The sequence below is a fragment of the Ovis canadensis genome, chromosome 3 (genome assembly GCF_042477335.2).
Source record: "Ovis canadensis isolate MfBH-ARS-UI-01 breed Bighorn chromosome 3, ARS-UI_OviCan_v2, whole genome shotgun sequence".
Lineage (NCBI taxonomy): Eukaryota > Metazoa > Chordata > Mammalia > Artiodactyla > Bovidae > Ovis > Ovis canadensis.
Window position 1 is genome coordinate 134,930,758 of NC_091247.1, and position 15,313 is coordinate 134,946,070.

The following is a 15,313-nucleotide window of genomic DNA, read 5'->3' on the forward strand; positions in this document are numbered from 1 at the left end:
CATCTATCAAAATTTTAAAGGGAAACTTTATCCAGAAATCCCATTTCTGGAAATATATCTTCCAGATATATTTCAACACATGCAAACAATATGTCCACAAAGACATATACCACCACCACATTTGTATGTACAAAACACTGGAAATAGCCTGAATGCTTGTCAACAGGAGAATGGTAAAATTCCATGTGGTTATTAAAAAGAGTAAGATAACTATCTTCAATGATAAGAAACAATCCATAGATACAGACAGAAACAAAAGGTATAGGATAGTGTAGAACTGCTCTTTTATGTAATTATATACATTTATACATTTCTCTATATGTACACAGATATAAGCATATTGTATATATGCAGAGACTATCTTTCTGTATAATTCTATACAAAAAAGGTCTTAATGACCCAGATAACCATGATGGTGTGATCACTGACCTAGAGCCAGATACCCTGCAGTATGAAGTAAAGTGGGCCTTAGGAAGTATTACTATAAACAAAACTAGTGGAGGTGATGGAATTCCAGCTGAGCTATTTTAAATCCTAAAAGCTGATCATGTTAAAGCACTGTACTCAATATGCCAGCAAATTTGGAAAACTCAGCAGTGGCCACAGGACTGGAAAAGGTCAGTTATCACTCTAATCGAAAAGAAGGGCAATGCCAAAGATTGTTCAAACTATTGGTCAATTGCACTCATTTCACATGTCAGCAAAGAAATGCTCAAAATTCTCCAAGCTAGGCTTCAAAAGCATGTGAACCAAGAACTTCCAGATGTACAAGCTAGATTCAGATAAGGCAGAGGAATCACAGTTCGTATTGCCAACATTCATTGGATCATGAGAAAGCAAGAGAATTTCAGAAAAACATCTGCCTCACTGACAATGCTAAAGCCTTTGTGCGAATCACAATAAACTGGAAAATTCTTAAGGAGATGGGAATACCAGACCACCTTACCCACCTGCTGAGAAACCTGTATGCAGGTCATGAAGCAACAGTTAGAACCAGACATGGGAAAAGGGACTGGTTCAAAACTGGGAAAAGAGTGTGTCAAGGTTGTACACTGTCACCCTGCTTACTTGACTTACATGCAGAGTACATCGTGTATAATGCCAGGCAGGATCAACACAAGCTGGAATCAAGATTGCCAGGAGAAACATCAACAACCTCAGATATGCAGATGACACCACCCTAATGGAAGAAAGAGAAGAGAAACTAAAGAGCCTCTTAATGAGGGCAAAAGAGGAGAGTGAAAAGGATGGCTTAAAACTGAACATTCAGAAAACAAAGATCACAGTATCTGGTCCCATCACTTTATGACAAATAGATGGGGAAAAAGTGGAAACACTGACACATTTTATTTTCGCGGGCTCCAAATCACTATGGACAGTAACTGCAGCCATGAAATTAAAAGACACTTGCTCCTTGGAAGGAAAACCATGACAAACCTAGACAGCATATTTAAAAGCAGAGACATCACTTTGCCGACCAAGGTCCATGTAGACAAAGCTGTGGTTTTTCCAGTAGTCACGTACAGATATGAGAGTTGGACCATAAAGAGGGCTGAGAGCTGAAGAATTGATGCTTTCTAATTATAGTGCTGGAGATGACTCTTGAGAGTCCCTTGGACTGCAAGGAGATCCAACCAGTCAATTCTAAAGAAATCAAACCTGAATATTCATTAGAAGAACTGATGGTAAAGCTCCAATACTTTGGCCACCTGATGCAACAAAGAGCCAACTCACTGGAAAAGACCCTGATGCTAGGAAAGACGGGGCAGGAGGATTGAAGGCAGAGGATGAGATGGTTAGATAGCATCACCAACTCAATGGACATGAGAATCTGGGAGATAGTGAGGTCCGTCTAGTCAAGGCGATGGTTTTTCCAGTAGTCATGTATGGATGTGAGAGTTGGACTGTGAAGAAGGCTGAGCGCTGAAGAATTGATCCGTTTGAACTGTGGTGTTGGAGAAGACTCTTGAGAGTCCCTTGGACTGCAAGGAGATCCAACCAGTCCATTCTGAAGGAGATCAGCCCTGGGATTTCTTTGGAAGGAATGATGCTAAAGCTGAAACTCCAGTACTTTGGCCACCTCATGTGAAGAGTTGACTCACTGGAAAAGACTCTGATGCTGGGAGGGATTGGGGGCAGGAGGAGAAGGGGACGACAGAGGATGAGATGGTTGGAGGGCATCACAGACTCGATGGACGTGAGTCTGAGTGAACTCCGGGAGTTGGTGATGGACAGGGGGACCTGGCGTACTGCGATTCATGGGGTCGCAAAGAGTCGGACACAACTGAGCGACTGAACTGAAGGATAGGAAAGCGTACAATGCTGCAGTCCATGTACTGGCAAAGTCAGGACACAACTTAGCAACAAATCAGCAACAGCATAGCAACAGAATAAAATCAAGCTTTCTTCCTTAGTGGGAATTTAAGACAAAAGTTCTCACCAATAGAAGAAAAGCAAAGTTAACTGTTGAATCCTATTCTAAGTAATTATATTTTAGTTTAATTGTTAAAATGGTTAGATAAAATTGCTAAGAGGCAGAATATGTTTTGTTTGCTGTTGGTGAATACAAAAGACAAATTTTTAAAGAAAGCATATCATTCTTTAATAAGCAGAATATGCTAAATATACTCTAACCTTTCAAAAAAAATCACAATCTTTATTAAAAATATAACCTCTGAAACATGCTATAGATGTTGGTATAGCTGGTTATTGATCAAGGATTGAATAAATCATAACAATAAAAGATCAAAACTATGCTAAATGAAGGTAGATTTAAATAAAAAAATATAAAAACAGTACTCTTCAAGAACTAAGTATTCATGATTAAAGAGTGATATCACGCGCATTCATCTGTTACATTACACCTCAAAGCTATGATACTGTACCGCTTCAGAGCCAAAGCTTCTCCTCCGTGACTTGAGTCATTACCAGCATCATGGACTGCCTCATAGTGTTTGAAAAGTTCATCAGCAGATCCAAGAGATTTCATACACTGTGGACATATGAAACCCTACACAAACAGGTAGAAAAAGGTTTCAAAACAGTATCTTGTATTGCAAAATAACCATTCCTATGTTATGAAAAATAGTCAAACGTAACATTCATACCAATAATGCCATTAAGTAAGTTGTAATTTACAGCGCAAAGCCTAAATTCTGGTATTGTACAAGGACACATCACTGCCTATCCTGGTTGCAGCTTACAAAATATTTTTTAAGACCCTTATAACCATCTTTTCGGTCGAATAAATTAATGGCTACAGTACAGAATTCTAATCTGAGAAGTCAGTTCTAACCTAGAAGTCTAGCTGAGAAGACGACATGCCATCAGATCCTCCATCTCTCTAAATATCCCCCAGAGTAAAACAATATCTGCTACAATCTACTGCACAGGAATGATAAGCAAAAACTAAGAACAGGAAGCATTCTGATCATTGAGGAAAAAAGGTAATATAAATTACCTGTAATTACCACAGAGTATGTGCAACGGTTGAGAAGTATTCTAATCAGTAAATCCCTTACTAACCCTAATTAACACTAAAAAAGCTTCAAGTTAATAAACAGTCCTATAAAATCTTAACAACTTATTATATGGTTATGGTATACGAGGTCCTGCATTTGTAGTCCCCAGTGACCCATCCAGTGTAATCTCAGGACACTTTTACTCTATACAACATGCTTCAGCTATACTAAAGTACCTATGTTTCCCTGCACACACCATGGTGTCTCACACTTTCACACCTCTGCATATATTGCTTTTTTTCCTCCAGCATTACCATCAGGCTTCCCACGTGACTGGCTCAGTGATAAAGAATCTGAATGCTAATGCAGGAGATGCGGCTTTGACCCCTGTGTCAGGAAGATCCCTCTGGAGAAGGAAATGGCAACTCACTCCAGAATTCTTGCCTAGGAAATCCTATGGACAGAGGAGCCCAGCAGGCTGCAAACCATGGGGTTGCAAAACATTGGGACACGACTTAAGAGACTAAACAACAACAACAAATAATATAACATAACAAAGCTAATCTATGTTTTCCTAGTGACTAGTACAGTACTTTGAACATAACCATATACTTTCTACTCTGTGTATCTATTTAATGAAATACAAATGAACCTGGCAGGGCATAACTTGGCAGGAAAAAAAACAAACAGAAAAGCTTAACAGCTTGCAGATTATAAAACCTTCCAAGGGATAGACTGAGCTAAGTAATAAATATTCCGGACACACAGAAACTAAAAATAAACATATTACTTCTGCTCCTTTGTGGGTGCTGTACAAATAACATACCCTCACATCACTTACTCACATTATATGGCAGATTCAAGGCTCAGTAAGGATGACATTATCAGGCAATGGTATAACAGAAGTATATATAAAGAACTATAGGAATACAAGGTAAGTATCCAAATCTGCCTATTAAGCAGTTAATACTGCCCCCAAAATCCACAGACACACATACATATGTGTGTATGTGTATATGTTGACATATGTCTATATGAGTCGCTAGAAATAGATCTAAACAGGAATCTACTTGTCAGAAAATAAAGGCAAATAGAGAAGCATGAACAAAGGTACAGAAGAGGTATAAAACAGCCATGCTGTATTTGGAAAACAAAGGTATGTTCTGCTCACAAAGCCAGACTAGTAATCCTAGCCTGACATGGATGGGAAGGCTAGATTAAGAGGGAAAAGTTTATTAAAACCACATCACTCACTTTAAAGTACATAAAATAAACTCAGAATGAGTATCTGAAAGATGTCCTGTGAATAAAGTACATGATCTTTAGTTCATGGACTTTGTGATACTAATTCTGGATATTAAGAAACTCCTCTATTTATTTTTTCTAAACTTCATGGGAATTGAGGTTGCTAGATAACTTACAAACAGTAAAACAGCAACAATAAAAAACTAAAATAGCCAGCTATATTTATTTCCCTTAATCATTCCAAACATCTCGCCAACTCTCTCCCTGTCTCTCTCCCTCACACACACACACACACACACACACACACAGCTGACTTAAGATTAAAAGCATTAAATTCCTTACTCTTAGTTCAGTTATCTCTAAATCCTTTCTCAAATCTACTGTAGCAAAGAACTTAGCTTAACTTGACATTTATGATACCCTATTGAATTAAGTATTCTTTCAGTTAAAAGGAAAGTTCTTATTTAAGTGACACATAGGTAAACAGTCACTTCTGATTCTGGCTAACCCATAAAGAAAAATTAACCCGTATGCTCTGGAAGAAAGACAACTGGTAAAATACTAGGCAGAGTTCCAAGAATCCTCCATGCCTCTCTGGCCGCTTTGCTTCTGCAGTTTAACTGGCGTCTGCCTACGTGTACTCATTTTCCTACCACACTAGAGAACGTCTGGCTCAGCTGCTCCCCCCTCAAGTTTTCCTGCGGTTCCCCTCAAGCGGAATCACACACTACACTCTTTTTGCAAACATCTACAATAAAAACTCTCTGGCATAGAGATCATATCTTCTTTACCTTTTTATCTCCTTTATCTACCAAAATACCTGGCACATTAGAGGTACCCCATTAATATGTTAAGTGAAGGTTTGGTGAGATCATTTTCTTATACATCACTACTTCATAGCAAAAAATCTTGATTTTTTATCTTTCATGATAAATAAAGATTCCTTCTTTTATAAGATTTGTAAAAGAAATTTTTTAAAAGCTATGTTTCTTTGTTTTTAGAATACTGTCATGCTTTTCAAAGGAAGTACATCAAGATCATCTGAAAAACTTTTTCCAGCCTAAAAATGGGCAACACTTCCCATCACTGGCTCCCACTCCCAGCCTTCGATTCGCACCACCCTCACGCACTACAGGGAAACATTTGAGTGAGCCACTATTAATGACAAGTGTGTACCATTCTGTAACTTCCAACAGGTCTGGGGAAAAGACTGAAACAGAAGTAGACCCAGAATCTGGATCTGCTGTATATAATGCTGTGTATTTTCCCAAGTAAAGACAGTAACAGCTCACATGCAAGGTCCTCTTTTTCTTTAAGAGTAAAGCATCTTAACTGAAAGCACTTTAATACATTCATTAAGAAAACATTAACTATACAATAAAGATATAACTTACAAATGTTGAAATAAAAAACATTCACTTTATATTTCAAATTTCATGGCAAAATTTATGCAAAAATAAGCTTAAACTTTTATGTATTTTACGGATTCACAGAAAGACAGCTGCAAACAGTCAGAACAGCCAAGCCAACTCCCCAAGAGCATCTTTTCCTTATTGAACCTTCTCAGAGCATGCATAATGAAAGCAATCCATACTCCCATGTAGCACAAAAAGTGAAGCAACACCGAGGCAAGGAAAAACAAAGCTGTTTTGAGCAACCCATAACCAAGCTGCTAAAACAAAATATTCAGGACCCACAGTAACACTGGAGTCATTAAGAAGTTCCTGTCCTCTTGTCTCATTTTCAGCGTGCACTTTCTGGTAATGCTCCGACAAATCAATAGCAGTTATACATCTTTTCATACATAACGGACAGATGAAACCCTGTGAAATAACAGCTTTTAGGGCGATATACACAAAAAGTTATTTATGAAACAAAACAGACAATGAAAATAGACAACCAGGAAAATAATTAGTATATCTCTTTTTAGTATATGGAAGGGAAACCTTCAAGTAGTAACTGTACAAAGGGTGAAAGACTGCTATCCAAAGTAGGACTCTGAAATTAGTTTCCATCCTTAATGCTATAAATTCCCATTGGTCAACTTTATTGTAGTAAACAGTTGCTTTTGTTGGAATCTTATTATTCATTTTGTTTATGATACTTTGTCCTTATTTGTGTGAGAGAGCTAGTATTGGCAAACTAGCTGTTATTTTGGATCAAGAAATGATTGGCATTTTTAACAAATATTTTAATGTAAGATAATGTTCTCAACAAAAAGTTCTTATAATGAAAGCAATTTTCAGTCTTGACCATATTCCACAAGCTAAAGATCCCATTCTTGCCCACACCCACAATTCCTAGCAGGTGACCCCCTCTTCTAATTTTATGAGCTAAGTAAAATCGTTTTAAAACACTCTCCCAAACTCCCCATACCTAACAATATCTGTCTTTTAAAATATGGGCTGTTACACTGATCTATGGTTTGCAGTTTTGTCAGAGAGGAACAATAAAAGGATAAGAGAATAAAGAATTTGAGAGCGTCAGGGAGAAAGTAAATTAAATGAAGACAGTGGTGAAGGACAATAGGCTACAAAAGTTATGTCATGAATTTTGGTGTCAAAACCAGATATGGGTTTGTCTCAACCAATACTGACTATGTGACTTTTTAAAAATCACTTTACTTTGCTAAATGTCAGTTTCCTCACCTATAAAATGGAGCTAATATTAGCATCTATTCATCTAGAGTGTATTCTACAGTGTATTCCTTGCCTGAGAAATTATACTGCTGCTGCTACTGCTAAGTCACTTCAGTCATGTCCGACTCTGTGCGACCCCATAGACGGTAGCCCACCAGCCTCCGCCGTCCCTGGGATTCTCCAGGCAAGAACACTGGAGTGGGTTGCCATTTCCTTCTCCAATGCATGAAAACGAAAAGTGAAAGCGAGGTTGCTCAGTCGTGTCCGACTCTTCGCGACCCCATGGACTGTAGCCTACCAGGCTTTTCCGTCCATGAGATTCTCCAGGCAAAAACACTGGAGTGGGTTGCCATTTCCTTCTCCAGTGCATGAAAGTGAAAAAAGAAAGTGAAGTCGCTCCATCGTCTCCAACCCTCAGCGACCCCATGGACTGCAGCCCACCAGGCTCCTCCGCCCACGGGATTTAGTGCTCAACAAATATTAACTGTCGTTAGATGTATGGTTAGACAGTAAATGAAATGAAGACAAGAAAGGATAATAGACTATAAGAAAAAAATAGAAATTAAAAATCTAAAATAATCAACAAGACCAAAGAAGTTAAGAAGTATGACTATGAGAAAGTTTTTGATAGGACAGGCAATTGATGTAAGGTATGCAGAGATAGGATTTCAACATGCCAGATAAAACTGTTCTGTCTGATAAGAAAATTGGAGGCACTGCCATGGCCTTGAGGAACCAGAAAAGTAATAAATATCACTGGCATTGATAACATTAAGAACTGAGAGGCTAAGGTGTTCCTTGAGTCCTTAATGTCACTTAGGATCATAGCAAGGAAGAAAGACAACAAACAAGATTCCAAAGTGAGACACAAGACAGGTTAGCAGTTAAGAGCTAGTTTTGGGCTTGAATCCTTGAATCATAAGCTACTACTCTTGGTAGTTTATATGACCTTCAATTTCCTCCTCCATTAAATGAGATAAATATAACACCTACTTCATATGGGAAATCTCAGGAGAATTAATAAGGTAATATATGCTAAGTCCTTATCACAGCATCTGATACAAAGAAACCATTCAATGAATGATAGCTATTATTTAATATCATTGTTCCTTTTGTTGACAACCCTTAAAGGAGATCAGCCAGCGGATGAAAATAAGTAACATGAATTCACTTTTTTTTCCTTTATACTGATGAAAGGGATGTCTTCCTGGATATCACCGTCCCAGGTACTAAAACTACAGAACAATCCTTTTTTTTTAAAGAACAATGCGATGTGGGGGTTTTTTTAACCACAGTATCTTTATGCTGCCTGCCACACTTTACTTATTTCTTCACTGTAAGTTTCCACATATTGTCATTCAATCATTCATTCAAAAAGTATTTACTGGGTGTGGTTACTACATCATTATGCTATGGTAGTGAGAACACAATGGTAAAATAAAGCAAAGACCTCATCCTTAATAAGCTTATAGACTTCTTGAAAAAGTTGCAAAAGAAAATACACTTCATACCTCACTAATCAAAAAATCCTATTAGAACTATTGGATTGGCTAAAAAGCTCATTCAGTTCTTATGGAAAACCTGAATGAACTTTTTGGCCAACACAATTCCTTCAAAATATATTGAGAACCTGAGGATCTCTCTCCATCGTTACTGCCCTGATCCAAACCACCCTCAAAGTGTATATGGATCACTGCAGAAGCCTTCCAACAGTCTCTGCTTCTATCCTTACCCCTGTGAAAATGTAGGTTAACTTTTGTCATTTCCCTGATCCAAACCTTCCAATGACTTCTATTTCAGCAAGAGTAAAACACTAAAGTCTGTACAAAAGCCTCTATGGCCTAACATCAAGTGGGCCTCATTACCTCGCTAACCCAACCTCCCTCCACTCACTGTGCTGGAGCCACTAGCCTCTCGGCTGTTTTTCAGCATGGCAGGCATGCCCTCACCTCAAAAACCTGTTCCACATGCCTGCAACATGCTTGCTCCGGAAAGCCACATGATTCATCTCCTCACTTCATCCAGTTCTTTCTGAGCTATCCCCTTCTCAGAGATGTCTTCCCTGACAATTCTATTTGAAATTGCATCCACCCAAAACACTTTCTATTCCCTTTTCCTTGCTTTATTTTTCTCAGTAACACCACCTGTCTCCCTCTGTATGTTTTAGGTTTTGCCTGTTTCTACCCAGTGGAATCTAAATTCCATCAGGATAAAGGTGTTTTCACTCACACCATACTCCAGCATCAAGAACAGTGTCTGGCTTCAATAAATATTCAACAAATGAATCTCACAATAACAGTCATTACCAAAAGGATGGGTAGAGGACTTCCCTGGTGGCTCAGATGTTAGTAAAGTGTCTGTCTACAATGCAGGAGAACCCAGGTTCGAGCCCTGGGTTGGGAAGAGCCCCTGGAGAAGGAAAAGGCAATCCACTCCAGTACTCTTGCCTGGAAAATCCCATGGACAGAGGAGCCTGGTAGGCTACAGTGTATGGGGTCGTGAAGAGTCAGACACGACTGAGACTTCACTTTCACTTTCACCAAAAGGATAGGCAATATTTTTCCACAAAAGCACATGGAAGAAGCATGTGTCTCACATCAGAGTCAAGGAAAGTTGATAGGAAAAAGCAATTATCTGCAATGAGACTTGAAGGATAATCAGATGTTAACCAAGAAAAAGCAAGACCAGGTAAGGCATAGAGATTAGCACACACAAAAGTTCAAAGATAAGAAATAACTTGGCATACCTCAAAATCAGTTCATTATACCTGGATCAGAGAAAATAACATAACCACACATATAAGGTCAACAGATTTTCCACAAAAGTGAAAATTCAATTCAAGTGGAAAAAGTAACATTTTCAGCAAATGGTTACTATAACAAGGATATAGAAAAATGTGGTTTCCATATCCACATGGAAGAAATGAAGCTCAACCACAATTCGGACCATACACAATAATTTAAAATAAGTCAGAGACTGAAATGTACAAGCTAAAAGATTTTTTAATCTTTCAGTCTTTTTTAAAATGAAGTGCAGTTGATATATAATATTGTAAGTTATAGGTTACAACATAGTGATTCACAATTTTTAAAAGTTATAGTCCATGTATAGTCATTATAAAATATTGACTATATTCCCTGTCTTGTACAATATCTCCAAGTAGCTTGATTTCTTTTTAACCAGAAGCCAGCATAGGATAGTTTTGCAACCTTGAAGTAGGCCAAAAATTCTGTAGTACCCAAAAAGCAAAAGCCATAAAAGAAAAGGCTGACAAAACTATTTCTCTTTGACAGACACCATTAACAAAATGAAAAACAAGCCACAGACTGAGAAAAAAATATACACATCACATATTTCTGATTGTGGTGTAAGGCCTAAAATTAAGGCCCAATACACACTGCTTTGACAACTAGTCAAACTAGAAGGGCTTTAAATGCCCTAAACTGCAAGTTCCCTCGCCACTCTGTTCCCACAGATAAGATCCTCTATCCAAACAGCTTCTCCTCTTCACAAGGCCTGCTTATCCCTAAGCAGCAGGTTTCAGCTCCCTGCCAGCCCCTGGAATTACTCAATCACATCTCCTGGAGGAATGGGATGGGGTGGAGGGGCCTTACCTCCCTGATACCATACCATACACCTGACACCAGAATGCCTGCCTGTCCCAGCCCCTGATTATTGATTTTGTTCCCAAGTGCAATTCCCATGTGGCCCCGCATGGCACGCAGTGTCCTCTTCCCCTGGGCTGTGAGTATATATAACAATCTATGCTGATCTCATTTGTCTAATTATGTGCTGAGCCATCCCCATGGGCCTAGAACAGGAATCCTTCCCTCACCAACGGACAAGTAGGAGGCAATCAAAACATTGATAAAAGGATAAAGAACTCTTACAATTCATTAAAATATGAAGATAAATATTCCAATTCTCAAAATGGTTGGATTTTCAGTTCCAGACAAAATGAAACAGCTACATTTCTCTATTCTTCCTGCCAAGTACAGCTGAACTCTCTAGGCATTATATAAAACACAAGAAAAATAAAAAGCTGAAAGGTAAAGAGAAGAAGGCAGACCAGTTAAGGTCTCAGGAGCCAAGGATTGAGACAGTGGTGAGTACTGAGTTTTCTTTTCACTTCATATATTCTGGACTGTGTGCTGGCAAAACCAGCAACCCGAACACTTCAGTGGACGCTTACTAAAAAAGCCCTAAGAAAAGTATTCTCTAGCCACTTGAGCAGGAAACTGAAAATCTGATGTGTTATTTGCTGGTCATTACCAAGTGCCTTCAGCAGGTACTAAGGATGGAAGTCAGATTAGAAAGGGATAAAGAGTAAACAAAGAATATGCTTTGGCAATGTGATATACTAAATAGCCTAAACAATTGTCCTGATGAGAACAAATGATATAAGATATCACATTACATTATGTATTATCCATAATGTATATCTATTACAGACTGAATGTCTGTATACCCTAAAAATTCTTATGTTGAAATCTTAACCTCCAATGTGATGGGGCCTTTGGGAGATAAGATTAAGCCATGAGGGTGGACTCCTAATGAATGGAATAGGTATCCTTATAAAAGAGACCCCAGAGAGTTCTCTTGCCCCTTCTACCATGTGAGGATGGCCTTCTTTATCCAGGAAGCAAACCCCATCAGACCTAGAATCTGCCAGACCTTTGAACATCTCAGCCTCCAGAACTGTGAGAAATGTTTATTGTTTAAGCCTCTCAGTACTTTTGTTATAATAGCCTGTATGTAGATACTATTTTATATATCATGATGTATAATAATATATAAAATATAAGTGAGTACCAAACCAGGGCACTGTTTTATTTCTGGCTATTTCTTTAAAATCCTGGAGACCATGGTATTTCAAATTCCATTTAGATGGTCGCTAAGGGCACAATGTTAAAACCTAGAATTTGTTCAAAGTGGGAAGCCAACCTCAGGGTAAAAGGGAAAAATTAAGAGAAAAAGAGAAATTGAAAGACACAGTGAGAGATTTCAACTGAAACCTTAACCAGTTAACACCTGAGCACTGGGCAAATGGGAAAAATAGCCTCTGAGAATTCATAATCACTAATAGCTCTCAATTAGATTAGTACCTGGAATTTACACTTGTTGGTAATATGAAAAATTTCAAGTACGTAACTTAATTTAACAGAGTCCCAGGTTAGAGCCACCTCTAGAACAGTATTTGTATGTTGATGGGAAAAATTTATGTCACAGGTAAAAACCAAAGTTGCAGGAAAAGAGATAAGCTGAGAATGTGAAAGAATGGAATCCAAAGCACAAGGACTGAAATTTGACAGGAAGAGACCTGTCTTCCATATACTGAAGAAATAAAGAGAATAGAGACTAAAGCATAGTTTTAGTGACAAAATGAGAACATTCTTCTAACGATTCCTTTTCTCTCAGAGGGATAGAAGGTGACTGAGAGAGGCAGGAAGAAGTTAAGACACATGAAAGGTTTGAGGACGAAAAAGAGTACAACTATCACAGTAGAAAAGGAACACTAACACGAAAATACAGCGGCATTACCAGGCACTGCTCATTACCACTGTAGACTTTTTGTGTCTGGTCTGAATGGGGTCAACAATTATTACTAAATTCATTTCCAGGGTTACAATCGAACTTTTTGAGCTTATCAAAAACACAGTTTGGAATGTTTTCCTCAAACTTGCTCTTAATACAGTTCAACTGATCCCTTTCTTCTCACTCAGTCCTATTAGATCTTATGGTTAATAAACACATACATGAAAGACAGATGGGCAAAAAGAGACAAAATAGAGAGATGAATGGTAAAAGACATACACAGAAACATACACACAAAAGACTCACCAACCAAGAGACGGGGAAAAGCAGGGAACAGGGAGCTTGGTAGGTGGCACAGCTGGGCCCAGAAAAAGGCAACTGACAAAAACTGTCAGATCAGAAACGTGAGTGTGTTTGTCTCTCAGGGGCAGAGTTATGGATGGTTTTTATGTTCTTCTCTCACCTAACCTTTTTCTATAATGAGTGTATATTATTCGTTAAAAATAATGATAGTAATAAAGTAACTTCTATGGCTGACTTCTCAAAAAATGAGTTATTTTTTTAGACTTTCTCCATTAATTTTTAAGAAGCTATCAAACATAAACATTCTTTAAAATTATAAATGAAGACAAATAATGTATAAGTATCATAACTTATCTAATTTTTCATTAGCTTAGTTGTTCAAGACAGTACAAACACATAAGTACTTACTAATTAATTGGTAATTCTTTACAAACAGATTTTTAAACCTTCATTAAGTTGAGATGACTTTAATATTAAATATAAATTGTCAATATTATTTTTTAGTCTTAATATACACTTTTGCAGTCTCACAACAAAGCACTATTATCTACCTACAGTGTAGATCCAATTCGTAAGAAAGATTTATGAGATCTTTTGCTACAAAAGTTTAAATTACCAAATGTTACTCCAAACATTTACTGTTTTTCCTTAAATAATACTTAATCTTCTCATACCTCTGAAGAGCTTTCATGATTGACATCCACTGTGTTTACAGGAGCTGCTGATGAATCTAAATCTGAACCTTGAGAGCCAACTCTCCCAGGAGTCTGAAACACAAGCAGAAAGAGGGGGAAAATCAAAGGAAATGTCAACAATATACTCATAAGCTATATAATAACTAAATAGTAATCAGGGCTAGCCTTACACACAAAAGGAGATATCCTCTCAACAACAACAACAAACTGCACTAGAAGCTATCCTTTACTGAAGACTGAGCCTAATACTGTATCAGTATCTCTGTCTGCATTCTCTCAGGTTTAGTCTTTTTAAATTGATAAAAAGTTTACCTTTATAAACCTTTTATTTTGATTGTGCTTTATCATCTTCACCTCACTTTCACAGAGTATCTTATTTAATCATAATGACATCTCTGAGAGATGCAGGGAAAATGTTTTATCTATAGATGAGAAAACAGATTCAAAGCAACTAAGGGACTTCTCAAAATTGTACTGTTAATAAAAATCAGAAAGAAATAGAACCAAAACACTGTGATTCTAATTTCTCTTGCATTGCTCTCCACTATATCAACTGAACTACAATGATGTGAGAGGAGCTAAAAAGAGCAACACAGGTCACATTATCTAGTCACCCACCTATCTACTACCATGCCAACCATTACCAGTCTGTCTCCAATATTTAATATTCCACCATCAAAGATACAGTTTGGAGGGTTAAAGGTCTTTTTTCCTCCTGCAAGATTATTACTCATTATACTTAGGTATGACCTTAAGGGAACTGGAAACCTCCTAAACCATCAGGTAAAAGACAGGAAATACAGGACTACAGGGAATAGAAAACCTGCTCTGAAAGGACTTGCATACCGACTGACTTGGCCTGAAAATCAGGGCAAAAACACCAGACTGAAAAGTGCATGGACCACACAGATTCAAAGGGAAAAGAAAAAAAGCCACAGCTAACTGAAGAGGTAAATAAAACCGCTAACATGGAAAAAAGAAAAGTGTACAGACCATAGGTGAGGGGACTCACCTACTCACCTGGAAACATCTGCTACAGAGAAAGGAACTAGCTGGAATGCTCCACAGGGTCTGAGTCACTGGAAGGAGCCATTTATGTGATCTCAGGCTGCCTTGCTACAACGAACACTGGCAGGCACCATACTGGAATCCTCCACCCAGCCTATCGGCACCAGTGGGAGAACACTGCACCTCGGCTGGGTCTCACAGCTGGCCAAGCAACAGCCCCGCCCACCAGCACCCTCACTGCAACTGTGGCCCCACCAGCTGCATGCATAGGAGACTCCCCTTAAGCACCCGGCTCTGGTGGCCAGGCAGGATTGTGCTTCTGAGACCCTTAGGACATCTCCTAAATAAGGCCACTACCTCTAGACTAGGAGAGACCACTGATCTACCTAATATACAACAGTCAAAATAACCCTGAAAAAGAAGGAAA

At 38.2% G+C, this 15,313-nt stretch overlaps 1 protein-coding gene across 1 annotated transcript in view; it reads right to left on the bottom strand.

Annotated features, from left to right (window-relative positions):
* The window catches only part of EEA1 (early endosome antigen 1), a 129,878-nt gene that overhangs the window by 75,378 nt on the left and 39,187 nt on the right, over positions 1–15,313 (bottom strand). The window contains exons 2-3 of the mRNA XM_069584181.1: positions 13,858–13,950; positions 2,886–3,010 (exon numbers count right to left, since the gene is read on the bottom strand). Of these exons, the coding sequence (XP_069440282.1) occupies positions 2,886–3,010; positions 13,858–13,950 (218 nt within the window). The remainder of the gene's footprint in view (positions 1–2,885; positions 3,011–13,857; positions 13,951–15,313) is intronic.